The 26,666-nt window shown below is 60.4% G+C and overlaps 1 protein-coding gene across 1 annotated transcript in view; it reads right to left on the bottom strand.

Annotated features, from left to right (window-relative positions):
- Cdh23 (cadherin related 23) overlaps positions 1-25,214 on the bottom strand; it is a 335,818-nt gene extending 310,604 nt beyond the window's left edge. Inside the window, exons 1-2 of the mRNA XM_077105309.1 lie at positions 25,148-25,214; positions 19,764-19,841 (exon numbers count right to left, since the gene is read on the bottom strand). Coding sequence (XP_076961424.1) covers positions 19,764-19,841; positions 25,148-25,214 — 145 coding nt within the window. The remainder of the gene's footprint in view (positions 1-19,763; positions 19,842-25,147) is intronic.
- Positions 25,215-26,666: the final 1,452 nt, after the last annotated feature.

The following is a 26,666-nucleotide window of genomic DNA, read 5'->3' as shown; positions in this document are numbered from 1 at the left end:
GTGGCATCTGTCACCAGGAGGGCGGGGAAGGACAGGGAGGGGCCGGGGACTTTGCTCTAGGCCTGTGGCTGCACCCATCCTGGCAATGCCAGGCCCCCTCCCCCTGGGGCCACCCGAGGAGAGTCCCAGGGTCTGGGGGCTCGGGAGCCACCGGGGAGGGTGAGGGCTGGTGGGAGAGGAGAGACTAGCAGAGCAGAGGGTGAGGGAGGAACACGGAGGCGAGGGGGCAAGAGGGAGTCGTATGGGTTGGGGCAGAGTGGGGTCTATTCCCTGTCTGTTCAAGCTGAGGGCAGGAGCCACAGGGAGGAAGGAGGCACAGCCCCTCCGTGGAAGTGGAAGAACAGATGTGGGACTCGCCACTGAACCCATGGTGCTGAGCGTGACACGAGGTGGCATCGACAGGAGCCTGGGAGCCACAGGAGGAGCAGCCAATGCTGCTCCGTGAGGCTCAGCGATAGCCCGGGTGGGCTGGAAGGAGCAAGGTGGAGCAGACCCTGCCTCTCGTCTCTGCTCATCCTGACACGATTCTGCCCATGAGACCTGGCCTAAACCCGACCTCCTGTGGGACACAGTCACCTGAATCATGTGACTCCAAAGACCCCCGCACAATCCTTGGTGTCAGAACAGAAGCGTAGGCCCCTCCAACTGCAGCGCTGTGGGGCTTCTGCTGGGTCCCCTCCCCGCAGAGAGACCCCTGTGCCCACCCTGTTAATCATGACTCACCCATGACAGCCTGTGCCAGGCTGGGTGGCCAGGTCAGCTGAGAAGTGTGGCCTCACCTCCAACGGGACCCCGGGCAGCACCCACGCCACCCGGCGGGAGCTCGGGGAGCCTTGTGGGACACGGCAGAAAACCCGTCGGGTGCTGGCCTGCCACTGTGCCCCAGACGGCCCTGCTGGGGAGCAGCCAGACATGGAGAGTGGGAAGCTCGGGGACCTGCCCCTTCCGGGCAGCACTCTGTCCTCGCTGCCACAGAAGGCCCCACAGGGAGCAGGGGGGTTCCAGAGGCTCGGCAGCTGATGGCCTCTGCACACGCTCCTCTCCTGGCCTCCTCTTCTCAGGAGATAGATTTCTGGCCCACGGTCGCACGTGCGCGGGTGTGTGTCTAGGCGTGTGCTGTGTCCCCAAGGTGTGGCTGCATCCTGGGCGCAGGCGTGTGGGTGGGGAACCGTTCCCCAGGCTGTTCAGAAATGCCCCCGTTTTTCTGACCCAGTAACCCGGTGGGGGGGCCTCAAGTTTGGCTTTAAGCAGAGGTGGCTGCAAGACCAGCACAGTGGAGGACGGGTCAGCCATGGGTGGGCAGCAGAGAGCACATGGCTGGGGCAGGGTAAGAGCAGCCCATCGGGGTTGGTTCCACCCCAGACCCCTCCAGGTGGGAAGAAATAAGGACCCCCACCCCACCCCACCCCCATCACCACGAAGGGAGGAAATAAGCCACTGGGCAGGACAGGGGACTTGGGAGCAAGGAGCTCAGGTGGAGAGGAACTGAGGGCCAAGGTGCAGGAAGAGGGTGCGAGGCACGAGCGGGCAGTCAGGAGGCCTGGACTCTCACTGCAGCTTTGCCTGGACTTGCAGTGTGACCTGAGGGTGTCGCCGGCCATGGTTCGCTCATCTGCAAAGTGGGGCTCATGACGCACCATGTAGGTGCAGGGCCCTGTTCTAAGCTCTCCGTGCTCCCTCACCCTCACCCCTAGACAGGCCTCGCCTCTACCACTCCAAGGGTGAGGAAGCTCAAGCACAGAGAGGTTCAGTACCTGGCCTCAGGACACACAGGTGGCAGATGGCAGAAGCAAGCAGGCTTTCAACTCCAGCACCCAGTTCCTCTGCTCTTAATTGCCACACCGCAGGACCTCCCCGTGCAGCCTCATGGGCGTGTGGCACTAGGGGTTCATCAGCTGGAGGTGTGCATTAGTGGTTCTCAAAGTGGGTCCCCACAGCAGCACAGTGGCACACCCACACTACCTGTGCTAGAAAGGCCCGCCCTGGGCGCCACCTTGCACCTGCCCAACCCGGAGCTCTGGGGAGGAAGCCCACCACCGGGTCTAGCCAGCTCTCCAGGGGATTCGGCTGCATGCTCATGTCTGAGGACAGCGTTATTCACCTACACGCTGTTTTTGTTCAAGTTCATGTTTTATGTTGTCACCTGAACAAGCCCAAGCGAGGTGGGTGCTCCAGGAGAAACCAGCACAGACGCCTCTGAATAAAGACCCCCAGATTCCAGCCTGCTCACAGACGGCAGCCTCGGGTGGTTTAAAACCCGGGGTGCACGCACACGCGGGGCCTCGGGGTGCACACACCCACGTGGGCCCTGGGGTGCCCTGTCGGGGCTGAGACCCTCCATGTACAGAAGAAGCACAGCGGGAGACAGAGGCGAAGTCACCGGATCAAAACCCACAGGCAAAGGGACAGAGTAGGTTCATAAGCAGGACGTCCCCCCAGACCCAGCAGTACACACAGTCACACACACACACGCGCAGCCTGGCCCTGGCCTGGCTCCTCTCCGCGGCGTGGCCTCACGAGCTGTCCAGCGCAGGCAGGGGTGACACGCGTGGGCCACCTCCTCCGCAGGGCCTGTCCCTGCGCCTCAGGAGGAGAGGGCCGCCTCTCCAGGGAGGAGTCCTGTCCCCGGTCTGTCTGCTCCCTCCCCTCCGGCAGCCCGGCACTAATTTATGACTATTTTTCCAACTCCACTGAAGTAAGAGGGTAATGGCTTTTAGCCGTTTGCTTTCTCTCCCGTCACTCACTGCCAGCTACCTGACAGGACTGCAGACACTGTTCCAATCACAGGGACTGCTTTTCCCCATGGAAGCGGAGAAGTCATGGTGGCCGTGGGAGAGGGATTTCATCTTGGATGGAACGGCGGCGGGTAAACAGCTGTAAGAATTCAGGACAGCGGGGCTGCTCCTGGCCGACGGGGCCCACGGCCGCGCTGAGCCCCCAGAGGGTCGGAGAGCCGGGTGTCACTCGATGGCTTTGGGCCCCCCACTCTTATCCCCCAGGCCACACGACCTTTTGACCTTGGGCAGGTCACGGGCCTGTCTCTGCCTCAAGCACCTGGTTCCTGCCTAGAGGAAAGGCCCTCACCCTCAGGGCCAGGGGACAGCCGGGCAAGGAGAACAGTGGTCAAGCGCCCAAGCGTTCCCCCAGGGGACTGTCTGTCCCTGGCTGGGTGACAGGGCAGCCTGCGGAGTCTGCTTCTCATTCGAAAACCAGATACTCCCTGCCGAGCGTCCAGCAGCCTCATCTGCAGTAATGGAAACGTCTCGGTCCCCGCTGCCCGACGGTCACCAAAGAACACGGGCTCCTGAGCCAGGGGAGCTGGGAAATTGAATTCTGTATTTTTATTTAATTATGATTAATTTGCTTTTCAATGGCCACATGTGGCCAGTGGCTACTCGCTATATTTAGAACTGGAATGTCCCCCAAAGGCCCATGTGTCAGAGGCTTGCTTGGTCCCCAGCCCCGGGCACTATTAGGAGGTTATGGAGAGGAGGACCTGGGGGGCTGCTGTGGCCACGGCGAGTGCCCAGGAAGTGTCCTGCCTGCCTCGTCCCCTGGGTTGACAGCCTCAGGGGAGCAGCTTGCTTCCACCATGCACCCCTACCTTGATGGCCGCTTCCCCACAGAGGCAACAGAGGCACCTGACCAGGAACGGAAATTTCTGAAACTGTGAACCAAAGTAAATCCTGAGTCTCTCCCAGATGATGGTCGGGGTGTCCGCCATATGACGGGCAGCTGAGGGCTGCCTCGGACGCGCTGCGTGTTTTCTCCCTCACACTGCTTCTTAAAAATTTTGTTCTCGTTCATGGGGATTGAGCCCAACCCCTGAGCCACATCCCCAGCCCTTTTCATATTTTATTTAGAGACAGGGTCTCCCTGAGTTACTCAGGGCCTCACTAAATTGCTGAGGCTGGCCACGTACTTGGGATCCTCCTGCCTCAGCCTCCCAAGCTTCTGGGATTCCAGGCGTGCACTACCCTCCCCTCACGCCTCTTCCAGTATCTCCCACGGCACTGAATGGAGCGAGACTCCAGGTGGCCTCACCCCAGGTCACTGTGAGGACTGAATGAGATGGTGCCCATGACCTCCTGGCCCCTGCTGGTCCTCAACAAACGGCAGCTCTTATCAACTCTACAGGACACAGTCAGAAGTCAGGAGGAAGAGGATTTGAATTCAGGAGTGTCGGGGTGTAAGGGGACTTGATGAGCCTTCCTTTCCTGGTGTTAGTCTCCATTCTGTCTGGTAAGGAGACCTAGCTGTCACCATCAGGGCCTGTGGGAGCCTATGAGGGGCCAATAGTCCATCGCCCACCCCAGCGGGCCCTGCTGCCCTGTGCTCCCAACCCCTCCACGCCCTCCATCCCGAGCACCTGGAGTCACCTAGAAGTTTCAAGGCAAGTCTTTTGTGCAGGCTCCTCACAGTGGGGTCGGGCATAAATGCTTCTAGATGATTCAAAGTTGATGAGGGTCTGGAAATGCAGCAGCCAGGAAATGCAGCAGGACTGGCCGTGGAGCGGCCATCTGACCGTGCCCTAGATCCCCACAGCTGGGGACACAGACAGGCTGCCCTGGATTTCTGTCTTGGCTCCACCGCTTTTTAACCGTCTGGCCACAGACAGGAAGTCACTGCTGCGCTGAGCTCCAGTTTCCTCGTCCGCCACACAGAGACATGAGCATGCACCCGACGGTCGATGCAATGACCTCTGCAGAGCACCGGCGCCTCGCAGGTACCCGACGGCAGAGGCCATTATCACTAGTGTCACTTCTGTCCTCAGCAGGTGGCAAAACACAGTGGTTAAGAGGATGGGGCTGGTCCCAGACAGCCCAAGTTCGGATCTCAGCACCATCACGTTCACCAGCTGTGTGACCTCAGGCCAGTCGTTCCAATCTGTCTGCCCCCGTTTCCCCATCTGTAGACCGACCGCAGGTCGAGGCTCCCTAATCTGGAAGCCTGGCATCTGCTTCAGAGTTCCGGGTTTAAGGATGTGAACAGTCAGTGCACACAGCTCTTCCAAAACCCACAACCTTCCAACCTGAAGTGCTCTGGTCCTGGCCTCCCGGAGAAGGCCTTCCCACAGGTGGTCAGGGGTTAAGAGTTGATGGCGGCTCCTGGCACAGAGGTGAGGGTTCCATGAAAATATTCTCATGAGGGACCCAAAGGTGGGCTAATGGGTGGACAATCCCTATGCCTCCCTCGGAAAGAGGCCCCAGGGCCTGGGTTTAGATCCATGGACGACAGGACACTGTCCCAGCCGCAGGAGGGACAAATGGGAACTCATAGAGACGCTGCCAGGTCAAGAAGGCAGTTCTCACATAAAGAGGGCTTTGGCCTCAGGGTCCTGGCTCTCGGACACCTGGGGACTTTACACATGCTGACGCGAGGTAATAAGAGAGTCACCGTCCCCATTCACGGGGAGAATACTCTGGCAGGAGAGCGGCAGAAAGGACACTAGCTTCTTCCCCTCCATTCAGCCTTCCCTGCCACTCTGCCCTCTGAACTCGGGGGGCCCAGAGCAGGACACTGAGAAAGGACCCCCCCCACCCCGTGGTGAGGAGTGGCTGGGGAATGGCCAATCCCTGTCCTCCCTGTCCATTACCCTTTTAAGGAGCAGAAACCTGGTCAGGGCAGGCTGGGAGTTGCCAGTCTGAACGGGTGCCCGGCTCTGTGCTGTACATATGTCACATGTCATGTGTCACAGTGCACTGGTCACCTCCCCATGGTAGGGACCAGCAGCCTCGGAGGCCCTGGGCAGCCTGTCTCCCTGATACAGCCCGGGATCTAATTTCAGAACGTGGTTTCTTAACTGACGTTTCTCAGGTAAACTCAGACAGTTATATTTTTGCTGGTTTTCTCATTGACCCGTGTCCTGCCAATGAGGAAGGCACTGTACGGTGTGGAAACGTGGATCCGTTTCTCACTTGGGACGGGGGAGACGGAGCTGGTAAGCATTTAATTTTTATAAACTGAAGGTGAGACAAAAAAGAGGTCGTCCACCCTGGGCTCCCAGGCCCCCTGTGGTCAAAGGTCTGGGCCAGAGGACCCTCCCTGCCCCCCACTATCTTCCAGTTTCCTGGATCCAAAGAGTAGGGAGGGGCCGAGCCAGGCTCAGGAAGTCCCAGGATCACGGACATCTGAATGGCCTTCTCTAACAGAAAGCACCTGTGCAGGCCAGGACACGAGGGGCGTCCCCAGATGGGACAGCAGTGTCCCAGCTCACTGAACAATCAGGACAGCTCTGCAAACTGTGCCCCACCAGTCCCATTTTACAGACGGGGACACTGAGACTGGGAATGAAGTAACCACCCCAGGTCTCTGCACGCACGAGGCACTGTCCTCCAGGGCACATGGTCACACACACCCAGTGTCATGCACCCACCAGCTGGGCTGTTGACTCCGAGGACAGGGATCTGCGGTTCTCGGAGGCCACAGTCCTCAGCCTGCTGATGCCCCTGTGTCCACCTGGTCCATGGCGTGGGCAGGACTCCCTGGGAGGCAGGTGGGGGGCTGTCTGTAGAGGGAACGGTTCCCTTCTCCTTAATTGACTGTAAATTGCTCTGCACTCTTAATGAAGGCCGCCAGGAGTCATTATGTCCGCTGCTGCGGCCACTCTGTAAACACAGGGCGGGCGTCTCCAGTGGCCTCCCAGGGCCCTCCTCATCCACACATCTGTTACCCAGTGATGAGCCCCAGCTGAGGAGCACAGAACACAGGCCCTGTCCCGGGCAGGGGACCTGCAAGACGGGCAGAGAGGCCAGAGGCAGAACCAGGGAGCCCGCACGAGGCCCGAGGGCAGCAGCCGAGTGACTGAGGACCCCCTGGGAAGGCGACTTCCCGAGCCCGCCACAGACGTGCGGAGGCAGAACCTGGGGTGGCGCCAACCTGCAGCCAGGAGGCTTCCGAAGCCCTCGGGAGTGAGGAAACAGCCGCTGGGGAAGGGACAGCAGCACGGGAGGACGGCGTCTGCAGGACAGGGAAGCTGAGGCCCGAGACTGAGGCAGCTGACCCAGGGCACAGGGCACGGGGCACTGGGCGGTCAGGGGCACTGGACTCCAGCCTCCTCCCAGGGTCGGAGCACAGGGTTCCAAGCTGGTGGTGACAGGCCGTGAACTCTGACCCCGTGCCCATCGCTGTCCCTCCCACTGAGGGCGGAACTCCATGCATGAGACCTGGGAGGTGCTGTCCCCCTCCGTGGTGGCTGTCACTCTCGTTCTGTGAGGTTTAAGGGCATAAAGCTGAACCAGGGTTGGGAGGAGACCTGGACTCCGTCACAGGTGACCACGGCCAGTGCCCCGCCACACCCTAGCAGGGCCTCAGCACTGGGCTCTGGGCTCCTGCTGCCTACAAGTCCCTGTCCCTGCACTTACCTACCCCCAGTGACCTCAGGTGCCTGGGGGTCACTTTCCTCCTCCGAGACGGCCTCCTCACCTATGGCCTCCCCACCTATGGCTGGGGCAGCCCGGGATGGATGTGCTCTTGGGCTGGGACAGACACTGAGGTCATCAGATGGAGCTGGTCCCATGTGCCAGCCCAGGCCCAGCTCCCAGGGGAGCCCCTGCACGTCCCAGGAATCCTACCCGACAAGGGGCGCCTGCCCCTGAGGTCACGTCTTTGTTCCCCGTCACCCCAGGTGGTCCCCTGGAGTGCAGAAGGGCTGCAGGAGCCACCCTGACCAGGGTGGCCAGGGTTGAGTTGAGGGGTCGCGCCCCTGACTTCAATAGTGTACCGCGTCCCTGCCCATGGGGTCCCTTCTGATCTCCCACGGAACACGCCAGCTGCAGTCGGGGTATCCTGAGCAGGGAGGCTGGGCCACCCTGGGGTGGCTCCCTCCTCCCTCCTGGGCTGTCGGGGTAGTAGGGCCATAGGCCACACAGGGACGTGCCAGCCGGGCACCACTATCCCACCTCACATTCTGGGGCAGCACAGGGTGAGAGGGGGCTGGGGTGAGCAGGGTGGGGGACGGGGTCGCCCTCAGTGAGGTTGGAAGCCGTTCCTGGCCCAGACAGGGTGAGCCGGGTGCCGGGACCCTGCTGGCAGCGCTCTCGAGGGACCGTGGGAGACAAATGCCTCCCGGCCGTCAGGCCTGAGTTATCTACAACATAGGGTTTCTCCAGAGAGCTCGTAAAGCAGCCGATGCGGAGAAGCAGGTTCAACACTCAATAATCCCTCGTCTTGCTCCCGGGCGGACACGGCGCATTCATCTTGAATTATCCTTTCCAAGGGCTCAATCAAGCCCAGGGAGAGCTGGCGCCCGCTACCCACAGTCCTGCTGTAAGAGCCTGGGCCGGAGGGCCCCTGGGCAGCACTGTGACACTGGGCATGCCCCTCCACCCGCCGAGGGCAAGGGCCAGAGGGGACCCAGGTTTGGGGCTCTGGTCCCCTCCGTCTCAGTGATACGAAATAGCAGGACAGGGACCGGAGCTGGTGAGGGAGGAGCCTTACCCGGGGACTGGCAGACCGGCTCTGATCTGTGCCAGAGGATAGGGGGCTGGGTATGGGGGACAGAGACCTAGGCTTGAATTCAGACTGGCCAGGTTACGGAAGCCCTTGGGCAGGTTACAGCCCGTCAGTGGGCTTCCTCATCAGCAGAATGGACTCCCTGACCACCTGCTTCACGGAGCACTGTGAGAATGGAATCAATTTATTTTTCAAGGTGTGCAGAAAGTCCTTACCACAGTGCCTGGCACACAGGTAAGGCGACAAGGGAGAAGGTAAGCAAAGCCTGTCCTGAGTGCCCGCAATTGCTGTGCGTCTCCAGAGCCCGGGGGGCAGACTCAAGAGCAAGCCCCAGGCAGCCAGCATGTGAAGAGAGGCAAGTGACTCCAGGGAGCTGTGGGGCAGGCCCGGTGGGAGTGGGAGCAGCCTGTCCACCAGCAAGCCAGTGGCACTCACTGAGGGGCTGCCCCCCACTGCAAGAGCCCAGCTGTGCCAAGGGGATTCCTGGCCTGGCTGGGAGGGGGAAGTAGGGATCTCAGCGTCTCTTCCACTTGGAAGACAAAAAGGACCCTTGGAAGAGTACTGCATAAAGCCACGCCACATGTCACGTGTCAGGCCAGTGGGCCGTGGCAACACAGACCATCAGTCCCTTCCCAACGCTGCTTCTTGCCCAGATGGGAAAAGTACCAGCCAATAACAAGGGCTTTCAAAGTGCCCCACACGTTCGTTTCATTCATTCAGCCTTTGCCACAACCCTACGCCGAGACATGGTATAATCGCCATCCCCATTTCCCTGCTAAGTCAACTGAGGCAGAGAAAAGTGACGTGGCGGGTGACACAGTCCACGTTTGCTGGCGAAGGAGGAGAAGGCTTCTCTGAAGAGGAGACCCTTGGAGACAGATTGGTGAACTAAAACGACGACCATCATTGACCACCAATTTCATGTTCAGGGTTCTTTCATGGGCGCCCTGGGAAGCTGGCCGGGAAGTAGGACCATCTGCATTTGCAGAGGAGGAAGGTGGGACCAGGGAGGCTAAGGAGCTCGCCTGGAGCCACACACCTAGTCGTAGAGCTGGGATTGCACCAGGGTAGAGGGGCTCCCCTCCAGTGCCTGGTGACCCTGCCCAGGTGGAGGAGAGGCGGGGGGGGCACCAGGTGAGGCGACCTTCAGGGAGAACCTTGCTGCAAGGAGTCCACCGTCCTGGGCATCCAAGTCCCTTCTTGCTCAGGGAGGACAAAATGGCTTGATCTCGTATTCCTGGCCAAGCTGCAGCTGGACGGTCAGGCTCCCAGGTCCCCTGAGGTGTGTGAAGAACAGGAGGGACAGGGCAGTGATGGCAAGTTCAAAGTTGGCTGTGCCGGCCACCATCTCTCCAGCCAGCTGGACGGCTCTCGGCTCCCGTAACTCTTACCTCGGGCAGCTCCCGGGGAGCATGGTGCTCCCAGGTGGCAGCAAGCTGGGCACATCCTCATCCCCCAGCTCCTTTGCCAGCCCCCGCCCCGCCCAGGGGTGCCTGCTGTCCAGCCAGGCACAGCTGGCCCAGGTCTCTTCCCGCCTCGCCACTGGTCACTGGAAAAGGCTGTGGACCCCAGAGGAAATGGCCTGGCTCATCTCCTGCTTTGGTCTACTGTCCCCAAAGTCATTTGGCAGCAGCGTTTCCGGCTCCACAGAGCGTGTCCACGGAGGACGTGCATCTTCCAAGAGACCAGGAAGAGTGCCCAACACAGCTGTGCAGGGGGCAGAGCCGGAGCCCTGGTCAGCCCCCGTCCCTGAGCTGCATGGAAACCCCCTCCTGAATACAGTGGCCCAACCCACACCCGCCCAGGGGCGGGCACAGCCACCGAGGCTCTCTCCTAGGACAAGCTGAGGAGCGACCCATCGGGTCTTGCTGGGCAACAGAGGGGTGCGAGGACCAAGGTGGCCTTGAGCCGGCTCTGTAGCTCCCTGGCCGGGGGCTGGGGGTGTCCTGCTTGTTCTCTGTGGGCCTGAGACAGGGGGTCATGTACCAGACTCCACTGTTCCCGAGGACAAAGTGGGGCGATGCAGGTGGCCAAGCCTAGCAAGGTATGAGTACTGGTCACTGGTGTCATTCTTAGTTTTCACCACAACCACCTAGTTCTGCCGTCCAAGACAACACAACCCGCTGCTCCACAGCTGGCCCCGGACCGACCCCATCACCTTCTGAACTGTGGTCTCAGCTGGTCAACACCCAACCTCCCAGTGCCCCTCTCCTAGGCCACCTTCTCTGTCCCTGTGCCCTGAATAAACTCCTCCCTCCTGGGGAGCTCCCTAGCTCACGCCCCCCGCTTTCCCAGGGGGGGCTGCTCACTTACCACTGATCTCTTTCTCTCCTCCAGACTAGAACTCTTTAAAAACAAAGACCACATACAGATCCCAGAGCCCTGATAAGTGCACAGGCTTTGAGGTCAGGCAGCACTGAGTTCAAGTCCAATTTCCATCCTAAATAAGCTGTGTGGCCCTGTGCACATTCCTTAACTTCTCTGAGCCTCTGCTTCCTCATTGGAGTCTATAAGACTTTTTGGGTTTGCAGTGAAGAACCAGGAAGCTATGTGTAGGCTAGACTCAGTGCGCAAACCAAGAGAGCCGCTGTTTCCCCAGATATCTGGAATGTGTATGTCCCTACCCTCCCCCACCCCCCACCCCCACCCTCCCCCACCCACTTCCCGGCACAGGTGTCCAGTGCATGCCATTCAGGGCACAACCACGATGACAGGTGGCCCATCATCATTATCATTAGTGTTATTATGGCCGCGTCCCAAACCTGCCCGCCTCATGCCTACCCTGTGTGTTGAAGGGCACAAGCTGCAAGTCCCAGGCTCAGGGCCTCCAGGCAGAAGGACACCACAGCAGGACTGGAGACCCCGGGACTGCACTGCAGGGCCCACTGCCTGCCTTTGCCCTGGCGTGAGAGGTCAGGGCAGGCTGCTGTCCAGATCCCAAGAGTAACTGGCGGGGACCTTGGGCCAGCTTCCTTCCTGGGCCTCATTTTCTCCATCCGTAAAGTGAGACCAGTATAGGGTCATCAGATTGTCCCACGGAGTCCTTAGGGGTTCATCCTAGGCCCCCAAGGATCCTTCTGGTGAGGTAAAAGCAGAGGGGGGCTACTATGCCCCTACAGTTCACCCTGTGTGTGGGCACACAGCTCCTCTGTCTGCTGAGACCCAGAGGGTCATTATTCCTTAGCACCTGTCACTGTTTTCTTTCTTTTTGGGGGGATTGAACCCAGGCGCCCTTAACCACAAACCCACATCCCCAGACCTTTTTAAATTTCATCTAGAGGCAGGTTCTCTCAGAATTGCTTAGGGCCTCCCTAAGTTGATGAGACTGGTTCGCGATCCTCCTGCCTCAGCCTCCCAGCCGCAGCAGGGATTGCAAGCATGTGCCACCGCGCCCGTCTATCTCTACCCTCAGACTCTTTACTTCCTTCCTATGGGCCTGTCTGCCTCCCTGGATAGGTCGGCTCCTTTGGGGCGGGAATTCCTGCCTGTTTCATTCACGTTCCCAGGCCCTGGAACGGGCCCGACATATAGACCACACCCAGGCAAGCATTTGCTGAATGAATGAATGAACCTAAGTCTGCACGTGTGTATCTCAGACACGGACGAGGTTCTGGGTGAGATTCCACTAGCTCAAACAGCCCCAGAGCTTAAAAAAAAAAAAAAATTTAAAAATAATCTTACTGCAGAAAAAGAAGGAGAGCTCTTTTAGTAGAAACCGGGTGAAACCTGCATGACCTCCATCGTTAATGGCCGCGTTTCAGCGTCGCCTTCTGGTTTGCATAATTGCACTGTGGTTATAGAGGATGTCAGCGTTAGGAAAAGCCGGCGAAGGCAGCTTTTGTACTATTCTTACAACTTTTCTGTCAGTCTAAAATTACTTGAAAATAAAAAGATTAAAAAATATCACTTGCCTAGAGCTCCCTGAGTGTGGGAGGGCCCATGGATGACATTCAACATGATCTTGGAGGCAGGAACAAGGACTTTTTTTTTTTTTAATTTTAAAAGCTGTGGATTCATTTCACTTACGTTTTGAAAGCACAGTCCCCACCTCCATGCTGAGATGCTCTCGGACAATATAACACCGTCTCTGTCTCTGCCCAGCCCCGCCCCCTTGGGGACTCTCCTCTGGCGCAGCCGCACGGGGCAGACGCCATGTCCCTGTCCTCCGCTGCCCGGCGCAGTCACGTCTTGGGCTTGGCCACCGAGACACTGCTGCCTGGGCCATAAGAGCGAGAACTCACTCACGGTGACAGCAGTGACCGCCTGGCCAGATTGTCTGGCCGATGTCCAGGCTAGGTCCTTTCGTTCCTGTCAATTCTGAGAGCCTCAGTAGCCTTCCCATGGAACGGACAGTGAGGGACGGATTCTCAGCGGGCAGTCTGGAAGCCTGCCTGATACACTGAAGTTTACAGAGTCTCACGGGGAAACGGTTTCAGTGACAGCTGACACCCCGAAGCACTCGCTGTGTGCCAGGGAGGGTCCTCAGGGCCTCGCCATTGGTCACTCAATAGGCACACAACCCCCAGAGGGGAACTTGGTGTCACCCCCATTATGCAGATGAGGAAACCGAGGCTGCGGTCAGTAAGAGGCAGAGTTGGGGCTCACACGTCGGCAGCCTGGGCCTCACTCTCTCCATCTGTCAAGTGGGGCTGCTGGTCAGAGCAGTGGTCGGTCATGTTCCGCCAGAAACCCTCGGGGTCCGTGGTGCCCTCCCGGGGCAGTGAGGACGCTCCGGGTGGGGTGAAGTGCCCCTGACCTCGCTGCGATCAGACAAAGTCACCTCCCCTGGGCACGTACTCCTGGCCGCACACACTGTGTTTCCATATTGCTGTCACCCACGGGGCTGTGTGGCCTCTGTGCAGGGGCTGGCAGGAAAGCCCAGGCCACCCAGGTCGCACACCCAGCCACCTGCCCCAGCCCTGCACTTCCTGTAGCTTCCACTGGCCCTAGCTAAGGGCCACCCAGTCCTTCCCTTGGCCACATTAGTCCCAAAGAACCATCCGGGGAACAGAAAAGTACTTCTCCCCCGTGGTCCTCCAGCCTCTCCCAAGAGACAATGTCCTCCGTTTAAAGAGCCAAGGGGAGAAAGTCCAGGGAGGAGGGACAGTCCCTTCCAGAGCACTGGCTGGGACATTAGTCTCAGAACAGCCCAAACTCCTCCTGGACAGCTCTCCCAGTGCTGCTTCCTGTCTGCCCTGAGTCCCAGCTCGGCGGCCTCCTCCCCAGCCTTGAGGGTCAGCCTCCTGCAGACCCATCCCCCGCCCCCCCCCCGACCAGTGCCCACTCTGTGGGCGAGCTTGTGGGCACCCAGCTCCTCTGTCTGCTGAGACCCTGACGCGGGGTCAGCCCACCTGAAAGTCGCTCTCCCTGGGTCCAGACGAAACAGCTGGGCATTGATGAGTTTGCAGAGAAATTAATCAGCGCCGACTGGCAGTGGTGCCTGGCGCTGCCCGGGCCGATCCATCCTAATGAATCCCGAGCTTCCTCCTTAATGGCTCCTGACAAGACTAATTTACTCCTGGAGGTGATTAGCATGAGCATTATCACCTTAATTGTGGCTCAAGATGCTCTGGGGGTGCTGGGGGTTCTGCCTGGGGAAGTCGCCTTCATGTGTCCCCACCTCAGTGACAAACAGAGGGACGGGGGACAAGGGGAGGAGGATCAGAAGAGACGCTGGACAGCCACGCAGTCACTCCTCCAGCGACTCGTTCACCAGGCAGCCGCTGAGGCCCACCTCGTGCTGCCACCGCTCTTGGCACGGAGGACACGGAGGCGCAGCGGCCCAGCTGTGGGCTGGAGATAATGCCACCTGACGAGGAGGGTCACGGTGAGCCCGCAGGGGCCCGTGCATCCAAAGTGCTTAACGGAGACCCTGCAGGAGGCCGGCACTCAATAAACCATGGCTAATGTCACCACCGCAGTCTTATCTTGTACATAAATACTCAAGTGATCATTAATCGTAATGTCGATATTAATAAAGTTAATATGTAAAAATTAATAGTCCAGTGGGGAGTCCAGGGGCGCGCGGCCCCCGGGGGGGAGTCACACACAAATGACCAGCAGCAGGCTGACGAGGCCTGGGAGGGGAGGCTGGGAGGGCCTCACGGACAGGGGACCCACGAGCCACACTTGAGAGGGGAGCAGGAATTTGCACCCTTGGAAAGAAAAAGGGGGACGGGGGCCCAGACCAAGGCCGCAGTCTGGCACAGCGGGTGGTGGCGCAGAGCGTGAGGAGTCGGGGGAGCGGTTGCAGGGCTGAGGGGAGGTGTCCGTGGGCAGGGTGGGCGCCAGGCTGGGAGCAACGGTTCTGCTCCTTCCTGTGGACGCTGGGAGGCTTTTAGCCGGGGCTGTTGAAAGCTGGGATGGGGCACTGTCCCCTCCAGGGCCTGAGCTCTGAGGGGGGTGGCCGAGATACCAAGGCTCGCCGCCCTCGAGGATCCCCCTAGAGCTCCTGGGTCAACTGGGTGTCCTAACACACCTTCCTGCTGCTAACCCTGTGTCCCTCCCCCAGACAGTGCTCAGTGTCCCGAGGGTCCCCAGCAAATATGCCATGTACAGCTCCATCTGGGATGATCAAAACAGGACCCTGGCACGGCGCAGGCCTGGCCACACACAACCATGGACACGCACCACGGCTGCGCCATCTGGGGAAAGTACTCTCCTGGGCCCAGTCTCTGAGCAGCCACCAAGTCACCACCAATGCCTCCCCCTGACACACTCTGGCAAGGGGGGCACCTGGGCTGAGATTCCAGGAGGGACAGTGGGTGGCATGGAGCCACCCTGCAGCCCCTGCCCGGGAAGAGTCCCCCACGCGCTCCCAGAGTCCAGCCATTGCCAAAGTACCCCAAGTTCCAGATACCAGCCAGGCACAGAGCTGCGCTCTGGGGACACAGAGGTGGCCCGGTCCACCTAGAAGCATGCATGGTCCAAGAGGGGAGCCAGAGAAGCAGCTGACAACGGTGGCTGGTACCAAGAGGGGTGACCAGGCCCTGGCAAGAGCCTAGGAAGCAGCCCCCAGCTCCTGCCCGCAGAGACCCAGGAAGGCCACCCCCAGGTAGCGCATGCAAACTAACTCAGCCGGTGTCCTGGAGGCTCACTGAGTTCCGGGCAGCAGGGACAGCTGCTATGGAGGCTGGAGGAGGGACTTGCCTTCACACTTAAGGGACAGCAAGGAGACCAGTGCCTCTGAAGCGGAGTCACCCCGGGGAGCGGAGGGAAGGAGGTGAGGCCTGAGGGTGGCAGCCGGACTGCCTCTGTGTCATTTAAGAGTGCTGGCTTTGGTCCCAAGGTGGGTGGAAGGACTGGAGCAGACCTCAGGAGCAGGCTGGGCCTCAGGCTGGACGAGACCTCAGCTGCTAGGAGGAGAAAGGGCTGGGCAGCGAGGCCATGAGACTGGGGGGCAGCAGGGGTGATCTGGGTGTGGACCGCGGTGGTGGGAGCGGAATGGGGAGAGCTAAGAAAGTTCTGGGCCATTTTGAAGATGGAACCACCAGGACTTCCTGGCTTGGATGAGAGGCGAGAAAGAGGAGGAGGTGAGGCGTTTGAGTCTCAAGCCTGAGCCAGAGGCGGGATGGAGTCGAGCTAACCAGCAGGACAGGCTGCGGGGAGGCAGGTATCCGGGGGTGAGGGCAGGAGTTCCCTCCGACCTGTTGAGCCCAAGACACCCAAGCGAGCGAGAGGAAAGGCTGAGTGGGGGATGCGGGAGTCTGGAGCCTCTGCAGCAGGAGGCGCAGGCAGGAGGCGCAGGCAGGAGGCGCAGCCGTGGAGCTGTGAGCACGTGAGTTTCACACGCAAGACAGATGTCACCAGGGGAGTGAGGACTTGGAGAGGACAAGAGAGCTGAGTCCCAGAGTCCAGAGGTGGGGAAGGTGTGGGGCTTCCTGGAGGGGGACAATCAACTGCTGGCAGGTCACAAGGGCTGGGAATTACGATCGCACTTAGCAACGTGGAGGTGAGTGGTGACCTTGCCGTGAGCAGCACTGGCAGGGCATCTGGAGCAGATCCAGGAGCACCCCTGCAGCCCTGTCCCTCCTGCTGTGGGCCTGTGGCCATTCACAGCTGGGGGTTCCATCCAACCTGGCCAGGGGTGGAGTCACGGAGCTGCCCCACCTGTGTCCTGCCCCACTCATCCCTGGCTGCGCTGCCAACGACGGATGCCCCCATCTGCAGCAAGTCACAGGGGGACCAGGGGCCTGTCTGGGGAAGTGGGTGACGTTTACAGACCCAGGAAGGCAGAGCTACTTAATAGCTTCGTTTGGCTTCTGTCTCACCGGCTGGGAGACCCTCTTCAAGAAAAACACCACCCAGAGGGAATTGGAGCAGGAGATGGGTGTGGAGACAGGGAGGGGATGTGCGTCCTCTGCAAGGGATTTCCAATGGCCAGGCTCTGCCTTCCTGTGCTGTTCCCCAGCCACAGGCCCGCCGCTGGGAACTGAGGCAAGAGCATAAAAAAAAAAAACAAACAGGTGCAGAAGGCTAGGGAGGGGCAGATGCACAGAGTCCAGCCCTGGGGAGTGCGTCCACACAAACTGCACACGGAGAGCCTGAACCAGGCCCACCTCAGGTTCTGAAAGGGAAGTTAAAAGTGAATCAAGGCCTAAAATCACTTAGAACACTGCCTTGAGCACCCAATGAAAGCAACTGTTATAAGAATCCACGCATTAGGTGATGGTTGTGGTGTTATTCTTCCACAACGCCCCAGTAGTGAGAACTGAACCCAATGGGCAGGAGTTCCAGAGAGACACATCTCATAACAATATTAGGAAGGATTTTTTTTTTATTTCCAGAACTCTCCCATAGCACAGAAGCCAGCTGACTTGTCAGACCATGAGCCCCTGTCCCAGGGTGTCCCAGCACAAGGTGGATGGCCAGCCTGGAGCTGGCAGTGTGGTCCGCCCCAGCTCTGACCTCTGGTGAGCTGGCACGTTGACTCTGGCCTAGGCGATGACCAGCCCACTGGACCTAGCTTGTCTGTGTGCCTGGCTGTCCCCCTACAAGGCTGTGGCTGGCACAGCCATCCCTGGGCCCCATACAGGTCCTCCTTTCAGGAGCAGCAAGGCAGGCCCGGGGCAGAGGCTTTGGAGCTCATGGGATGGTACAGAAACACCTCACCAGTTCTGTCCCCACTCTGCAGGCTGGAACACTGAGATTCAGAGGCTCAGTGGTTAGTAAGAGCCACCCTCCAAGTCAAGTCTCTTGGAAGCAAAGGGCCACTGCCCTGGACCAACCGTCTCAACCTTCAGGCCACTGCTGGTCAGAGGCCCCAGGTGCCTGCCACCTCCACAGGAGTCTACGTCTGAAGAGCAGGGCTCCAGGCCTGACTGATCTGGACAGCACTGGCCAGCACTGGCCAGCTTTCCAGTGACTTCTCATGGGCAGATGGAAAAGTACAGACCCAGAATGGTGCGGCACAGTGCCCAAGGTCACACAGCGAGGAATGGAAACCGGCTCCTGGGGTTCAGGCTAGAGATCTGCTGTCTCCATCCTGATGCGAAAGGAAGGGAGGGAGCCAGGAGGCGCGGGCCTGGCTCAGCGCCACCCCCTGCCCAGAGGGTGAGCGGAGCCGACTTCCAGCTCACCAAGGCCCCTCTCCAGCCGGAGGCTCCCTGGAGCCGGGGATCAATCCCACAGCACTAGACAGACACCCCCGCTGTGACTGCCAAGTGCAGCCTTCACAGGGCTGAGTCCTGGGAGCTGCTCCCGGGGACCGATCAATGCCAGCGTTTGCAAAAGACAATCGAGAGCCAGAGCCAAAGGTGACAGGAGCAGGGCCTGTTGGAGGGCTCCCTGGGTGGGTGTCCAGCGCAGGACTTGTCACGGTCAGCACTGGCCAAGCAGTGACCCCCCCACCCCACATCACCCTCGCTGCACCACCGGCCTCCGAGGACCCCAGGCTGAGCTGAGCATGCCCCGTGGGGTCTCAGCTGGGGGCCCAGCCGGCAGGGCTCCAGATAAAGGCCTTCCCACCCAGCCAGCTCCGGGCTCAGTGAGCCGCTGGCCACACCTCCGCCCAGGTACAGACGCTCCACCACAGAGGGACATCCTCCAGGATGAGGCGAAAGTGGCCACTTAGGAAAGCCAGCCGTAGAACTAGTGTGTGAAGCCAAAGGAAGGGACTCTGAGGATGTGTCGGGGTGCCACCTCCCACAAACCTCTCCTGCCCCAGGGAGATGACCCTCCTCCTGCCACCCCTCAGGGGGACTTACCCAGACACCTGGCTCACGCCCTATTACTCAGGACCTGATCTCTTTATCCATCTGTCTCTATCCCCTCTGCGTCCACAGCACCCCGGCCCGGCTCAGGGACACCCATCCTTATCTGATGAACTGGATGAAGGAAGAGAGGGCTTACTGGTGGCCAGCGCTGCTAACTGTTCGTGCATTTACCTGCGCACGTGTCCTGGGTGCCCACCCTGCTGGCCCCATGCCAGTCCCATTCCAAGACTGGGTGGGGGAGGAGCCACGTAGATAAGACCCGCCCAGAGAGGACAGCCACGTTCCAAATCCAGGACCCCAAACACCCCCGACCCAGTGCTGCAGGAGCCAACGGCTCAGTGGGCTGCAGGGGCTTTCAGGAGCTCTCATCCCGGAAGGGGAGCGAAGCCTTTGCAAGAGCCTTCCAAAGAAGCAGGCCCCCTTCCTAGACAGCCCCCCAAATACCCAGGTCCCCAAGCCCCAGCCCTAAAGCCCATCCTCACAAGGCCAAAGGAATGGCCACTTTGCTCACAGGCCGTCCACGCTGCCTAGAGACAAAGCCCCGCTGGACTGAGGGATCGGTCCCCGCTGCACTCAGACACACGCCAGCCATGCCCGGCCACCCCTGCAAAACAGCCTCCACCTGCTGAGCGCAACGGTCTGCTCAGGCCCCACGGACAGCAGGGGTGGAGGGTGGGCAGCAGGGTGCTCACGGGCACCTCCCACTACCAACGATGGGACGGCACACACAGGGCAGAAAGCTCAGCTTCACAGTCAAGCACAAAGGGCCACAGACCAACTAACAGCTGCCAGCCATCAGCCACCTTCAGATGTCCACAAGGCTGGGAGTGGACGGAACCTGAGTCCCTCTGCTAGGACCAGACCATCCCCGGAAGTGGGAATAGCGCACCCTGGCTCCGCGTGAGGGACTCTCCAGAACCCTCCTCTGTTGTAAAGGCCACCCCAGCAAGGACAGAGGGCCCTGTCCCCGGAGGCACCCAAACGCCACGCAAGTTATTCCACCGACAGGTGGAAGCTGATCCCAACCTCTGGATCCCTTCACTTGTGGGATCACCCCATGCCACCAGGTTCGCCCCAGGCCACGTGCCAACTCACCCACAGGCGTGTCCTCGCTGATCAGCAGGTACGTGTCAAAGAAGTGGTTGGTGAAGAAGGGCAGCCGGTTCACCTGACCTGGAAGGCAGAGGACAAGAGGGTCAGCCAGCGCCCCAGGCCAGCCCCACGCCTTCTCGAAGGTGATGCAGGGCGGGGGCTTCGAAGGACACTGAACATGTGTCCAGAGCCATGGTCAACCTCCCAGGACCCTGTGGGTCACTATCCTGCCTTGAAGCAAATGGAAATAACACCAGGAGGCAGGTGGCAGCTGTCAGCCTGTGCAGCCGGCCAGGCCCTCGGTCATAGGGGGCTGCTGATCTCTGGCCTCAATGAGAGGCGGGTGGGCTGGGGGCCATGTCCGCTGGACTGGAAGAGAAGTGAACGCCAAGCGTCGCGTTGACCATTCCACTACCTCTGACCTGCCGCACTTGGACACACTGGGTCAGGTAAACTGTCTTCAAAATGAACTTCACCTCTATCTTTTTGTGCTTCTAATGTGGTGCTGCAAGGGGTCAGACTCACCCGGGCTGCTTTCTCCCGGGCAGTGGGCAGAGCAGGAGTTCTGCAAGGTCAAGTGCTCCATTGACCGCAGAATCCCTGGTGCCCAGAGCAGGGCCGGCACTCAGAGAGCCCTCAATGTACCTTTGTTGTTTGAAGGAACGGCCAGCGAACCCCACTTGGTAAATAATAACGAGAACATAACTGTGCTAGCTGCCCTTCCACAACCGCTCCTCGTGCCAGGCCCTTCAATCACCGAATCCAATGACCCGGAGGCAGCTGCTCCACCTCCCAGTTCACTGTGGAAACGAGGCTTAGGGGCCTCACGTAACTTGTGACTTGCTTTACGTACCCACATAGGTGGCCTGCAAGTGGCAGAGGCCATACAGGCACCCGGACCTCAAAGCTCGTCCCGTTAACCAGGTGCCATTTTGACAGCCTTGAGGTGGGGGCAGGGTGACACGCACACAGGCTGAGGAGCTGGGTGTCTAGAGAAGCCACCCACACCACAGTCCCAGGAAGCAAGTGAGAGGACGTCCCCCTCCGTCTCTGCCAACCAGGAGGCAGCTGGCCCAGCTCCTGGGGGTGACGTGTGCAGCACTTCCCACGAGGGTTCCTGGGGTCCTCCAGGTCCCCTCCCTCGCTCCTGCTGAGCCAGGCTCCCTCTGAGCTTGGGCCAGGTTCCCAGAGAGGGAGGGGCTGGAATCAGGGAGGGCCCTGGACCAAATCAGGAGACGCTGGCTTCCTCCCTCCTCCCCGCTCCTGCTGGGCGCCCAGGCTGGTCGGCCTCTGGCTCCTCAGACATCTGGCCTCGCTTCCTGGCCAGGGCTGCTGGCCTTTCTGCCTTCACCTGCCACTTTCCTACTCATGCTTCACATCTTGCTTCAGGCGTCCCTTCTTCCAGGACGCCCTTGCTGACCACCTCAAACACGCACAGGCACCCCACGCTCTCCCACTGGGAACCAAGAGCCTCAGGAAGAGGCTGGACTCCAGTCAAGGGCCTCCTCGCCTGTCTTGAAACTTCCCCGTGTCTCTTTGGACCCCATGATCTTCCCCTGCCTCCGTTTACTGTCTGCAAAATGTCGATTAATAGTAGAACTTACTTCACAGCTACCCTGAGGACCGAATGAGACTGCATACATAAAGCGCTTAGCGCCAGGCCCCCAGCACACAGCAAGCCCTGAGTGAATGGGAGCCATTATTAACTCTGGCATTGATAAAGGTGCCACCTTCTCAGCCAGAGGGGAGGCTTTCTGACCCTGCAGGGGCCTCGGGCTCTGAGACGGGGAGCAGGAGGCCCCAGGGTGCCCGGGCAGCTCAGCCGGGAGGCTTGGATGACAGGGGTGGGACGAGAGGGGAAAGCCGTCCCCTGCAGCAGCATCGTTGCCTTTTAAATGTGCCTTGGTCGGTCCTGGGGATAGTCGGCAGCTGGGAGCTCTGCACGGGCAGCTGGGCAGAGACTCGGATGCATCTTGCTTGCCACATACCAAGCAGGACCTGTCACCCTCAGAGGCCCCACGGCCTTGGGCTGCCACTGCAGGCACTGGGGGGGGGGGACTGGGAGGGGCTGGCAGGACAGGGCGGGGAGGGAGGGCAGACAGGTGGCTTATTCTCTTAACAACAGCAACACTGTGAAAACATGTAGGATGCGCTTCTGAGGGAAAGCGCTGCCTGGGGGCCTTGGGGCCTCCAGTGAGGGAGGAGGTGAGGACTGAGAAGGGGAGGGGACGGCGGGTGGTCTTTGGAAGGGAAGGAGAATCCCAGCTTCCTGTCCCAAGACCGTTCCCTCTGTCCCCTGCCCCACTGGGCTCTGTCCCGGGGCCTGCAGCCCTGATGTCCTCGCCCTGCCCCTCCCCCTGCTCCCGACCCACGCGGCCTGCAGCCCCCAGAGGCGGCCAGGGGGGCGGCCAGGGAGGCGGTCAGCCTTCCATAGCCAAACACCTGGCCAGGCCCCAGGGGAGAAGGGAGAAGGCTCTGGAGGAGGCAGCACCCAGCTGTGGGTGCAGAATGACGAGGATTTTTGAGGAAGGAACAAAGACCAGGCAGAGCCAGAAGAAGGGCCCCGTCCAAGGTCTTCGTCCCGGATGACCAGGATCCAGTGGCTGTGTGGGGAGGGGCCCCCTGATGGTTGCCACCCAGGGAGCACACGCTGACCCAGAACCTGGGGTGTGGGCTCCTCTTGGGGAGTGCAGAATAGACTGAGCCAGGTCAGCTGCACCCCAGCCCAGGCCTCAGAGGGTGGAGGGGGCTGAAGGCACAGGGTCCACCTTGAGACCCAGGCTGGCAGAACTCCAGAGTCCCCTCCCCACAGGAAGGAGCCAAATGGGAACACTGAGAGCTGTCAGGAGTGGGCGGCCTGGTGTGCTTTGCCATTTGCTCTGTGACCTTGGGCAGATCCTTGACCTCTCTGGTTCCTGTTTCCCAGCCTCAGGACGGGGACAAAAGCCCTGTGCTGTCCTCCTCCCTGGTTTTCTTCCAGTGGTCACTGTGCACTGGAGCCACAGGTACCATGGCTGCGTGTGGCCCACAGGAGCCTGTGGGGGGAGCCTGACAAGCGGTGATGTCTGATGGGGAAGTGGGCAGCCCATGGTCGAACGTCCTCCTGCCCAGCACCTGGGCCACCAGCAAGACGATGCAGGGTGCTCCGTGAGACCAACAAGGGTTGGGGGCAGCCTGCTCGGGCCTTCCTCCCTGCCCCCAACAAGGCCACAGAAGAACGAGAAGTGCTGGGGACCCCATGGAGACCTGGGCAGAGAGGGAGAAGGACAGGAGGCTTCAGCAGAGACAGGGGGACAGGGCAGGGGTTTGACATGGCCGGGGAGTTGTCCCTGAGCCTGACCCATCTGACTCCCTGGGATGGGAGGAAGGGCCAGCCCGGGCTAGCAGGTCAGATGGAGATGAAGTAGGGAGGACAGTGTGGCCTGGTCTGGGGACAGGTGAAGGGCTGACGCAGGAAGCCAGGAAGACAGTGAAGGAAGCCACTTTTGTCCTTTAGGCCCCAAGGTCAGCTACCACCCCACAGTGCTAAAAGAACAACACTGGCCACTTTGGACAGGAGCCAGGAAGCGTAGATGTGGCCGGCCATGAGAGTGGGACCCTTATATACATGGACAAGACAAGCCAGTCCACAGGGAGGAGATCACCCGTGTGTTGCCAGAGCATTGCTGTGTGGCTTGAGGCAAGTTGCTTTGCCTCCCTGTGTCCTGTGTTGCTCCCCCTAAAGAAAGCTACTGCTGATAAGGAAGGGCTCACACAAAATAAGTGTTCTTTTTTTTACATAATATTTTTTATACCTTGATTTTATTTACTTATTTTTACGTGGTGCTGAGGATCGAACCAGGGCCTCACACGCGCTAAGTGAGCGCTCTACCACTGAGCCCCAGCCCCAGCCCCAGCCCCAAATCAGTGCTCTTGGAGCAGCCGAGGTGTGCGGGCGCCACGCTCAGTGCTTCGGGTGCACAGGAGTCCAGGGATCCAGGAGGGAGGTGTCGCCTGGTCCTCTACTAGAGGTGGGGACTGAAGCAGAGGGAGGGTCCCAAAGCTGCCTGAGGGGCCCCTGTGGCCACAGCGGGACTGGAACCCAGGCAGGCAGCGTGCGAGCCCTGGGGAGGCAGGGACTCAGCACCTGCTGTGTGTCCCCAGTGCCTGGAACAGGGTGGGGGAAGGGCAGAGGTGTCCAAGGTCACAGAGCCCCTGGGGAGGCTGAGGCAAGTGTCCTGACTCCCGCTGTCCAGCAACCCAGAGGCTGGAGCTGCCCCGCGAGGCCTCCCACGGGGGACAGGGAGGGCCGGGGATGGCGATCTGACAGGAGCCCCCACGGAGAATCCAAGTCCCCCGCTTTATGTGACCTTGGGCCGGCAGCTCCTCCAGGCTTTGGTCCCCCTGGTGAGATGTGGGCAGCCTCCCTGGCTCCCTGGGCTGCGCTGCAGGCTGGGCCTCCTGGAGGCAGTGAGTCCCTGTCACTGGGGGCACTTCGGCACAGGGGCGGGGACAGAGGACCTTTCTGACTGCAGCTTCCTAACAGCCTGCCAGGCCCCCGGGAAGGAAGAAGGCCTGGGCCCACGGGAACGGGTCTGCCGTGTCGCCAGGCACACCGTGCCCACAGCTGCTCCCCGGGGCACTGCAGCCCTGGGGGACTCCCTGGGTGGCATGCCTGCAGTGCTGGCTTCCCTCAGCAAGCTCAGGGCCACTCCTCACCAGCCACTGCCCAGGGGCCAACGGGCGGCAGTGACAGGTCCTCTTGGCCTTGCCCTTGGCACTAGAGCTGGTGCTCAGAGAGGGACAGTTCCTACAGAAAGGACAGCTCCCGCCAGCACCCCCTGCTCAGGAGGCTTCCTCCCCTTCTCCCTGTCTAAACCACCCTCTGTCCTCGGAGCCCACAGCAGAGGCGCTCTCTCTGGCCAGGCTTCTCCTGTCCCCTGAGGGCTTCTGTGGGCCCCTGACACCCCAGGACCACGCCTCTCTCTGCACTCGGCACGCACTGAGCCCTGCCAGACTCGGGGCCCCCGGAGCACAAGGAATGCCTGCCACCTTGCCCCTCCGAGTCGGGCACAGTGGGCACATGGTGTAAATGACAGCCGTGAACCTGAACAGAACCGTGGCCAGCCCTGCAGCCCAGAAGGGGGACGGTTTCTGGTAGCAGATCACAGAGCTGAAGCATCTCTCAAGGCTCCTCCCAGGTCCCTGTCCCAAGCCCTGGGGACAGCGGGTATTTTCAGCCGCGTGCGAGCTGCAGAAGGCAACTGAGGCCCAGAGAGGAAAGTGTCTTCGGTTGCACTCAGCAAGGGAGGCTCCCCAGGGTCCCCGGGCAGAGCCAAGCCGCCGGCCCCAGCACCCTCCAGCCTGGCCTCCCGGGAAGGAGAGGGGTGAGGGGAGGCCGGACTTACCCCAGCATCCAGAGACCAGCAGGACAAGCCAGAGCCCAGGGCAGCCGGTAGCAGCGTGGCACGGCATGGCTTCTGGGGACACAAAGAGAAGAGGGTGAGAAGCTTCCTCCTGGAGGGGCCCTGCCTGCAGCCCCGCCCCTGCCGCTCCCGGAGAGCTGGGCCCCAGGGGGTCAGAGGAACCCACCCCCTTGGGGGAGCACGGAGAAGAAGGAGGCTCGCACTCAGCAGCAGCACGGTCCACTCCCGGGCAGGACGAGGGGCCTGGGAGCAGCTGGGGGCACGGGGCCAAGTCCCTCTTCACCGGCTACCCTGGGGGACCCCACAGGCAACGCTCAAAGGCAGACATGGAGGATGTGTTGAGGACATACCCTGGGCCCATCCTCCGAGACCACATCCCCAAGAGCAGCGCAGCCGGGCCAGCCAGGGGGGCGGGGTTAAGGGGACGGTGTCCACCAGGAAGGTGCGGGGCTAAGAGGGGGATTGTCAATTCCAACAAGCCGACCACTCGGCAACCAGTGAGCATATCTTTTCCTCTTAAAAAAAAAAAAAAAGGAAAAAGCCCATTATATTATCCTATAACCTTGGAAATGAGAAGGGGCAACAGATCCCAGCGTCCAAAGAGGCCTGGGGAGGGGAGGTGGCCGGCCCAGGGCCCGACAGCTAGTCTGCAGGAGGTTGGAGCTGCGTGCCGGGTGGGGGTGGGGCAGCTCTGGGACACAGCCAGTGGACGTTCTGCAAGACAGACCCCCCATCTCCAAGGGTGGCTGGGGGTGGACTGCTTCCTCCTGCCCACGACAACAGGACAGGGTCCTCCGGCTCCTTTGTACCCCTGAGGCGGCTCAGGAGCAGGCTTCCCTACGGCCCAGCAGTGACATCGGGGGCTCATGCTCATCAGCTGGGACCCTCCCACAGAACTGCTAGTCCTGGTGATGCAGGGACACCACTGGGCCACCCCTCCTTCAGTGAACACACACACAGACACACACAAACACACACAGACACCATCTTGCCTCGGGGGCCTGCACCTCCCTTGTTCCCAGGCAGGGTTTGCTAGGACTCCCAAACAGTGGTGGTGGAGTCAACGCCTGGATCCAGGTGACATGTCACCCACCTTAACAATAAGTTACCAGAAAGCCGTGGAGAGGTGAATGGGACCGGGGCGGGGGGTGAGGGGGACTTCTAGGGGAGACCTCCACATCTCTGCCAAGATCTTGGGGCAAGAGATTCAGAAGGGTGGAGAACTCAAATTCCTTCAGTTCTGCGCCCAAGTTCTGGGCGGACAGTGAGGTGGTGGGGTTGGGCGGTGGCTCCTGACCAAGGACTATGTGCAATGGTCCATTTGTTTTCTTTTTTAATGTGCCCTCAACTATGAAGTACGAAAGAGTCATGTGAAGAATAAAAGATTCTGAGACACATTTAGTCGAGGATGGCCCCTCGCCATGCCCTGCATTCCCACCGTGGAGTTGCCAGTTAACAGCCTCCCTCGGGGTCTGTAAAGCGCACAGCTATGGGGGCAGCC

This window comes from Callospermophilus lateralis, chromosome 15 (genome assembly GCF_048772815.1).
Source record: "Callospermophilus lateralis isolate mCalLat2 chromosome 15, mCalLat2.hap1, whole genome shotgun sequence".
In the NCBI taxonomy this organism is placed as follows: Eukaryota; Metazoa; Chordata; class Mammalia; order Rodentia; family Sciuridae; genus Callospermophilus; species Callospermophilus lateralis.
Note: the sequence above shows the minus strand (reverse complement) of the source record. Positions and strands in the feature narration are given on the sequence as shown.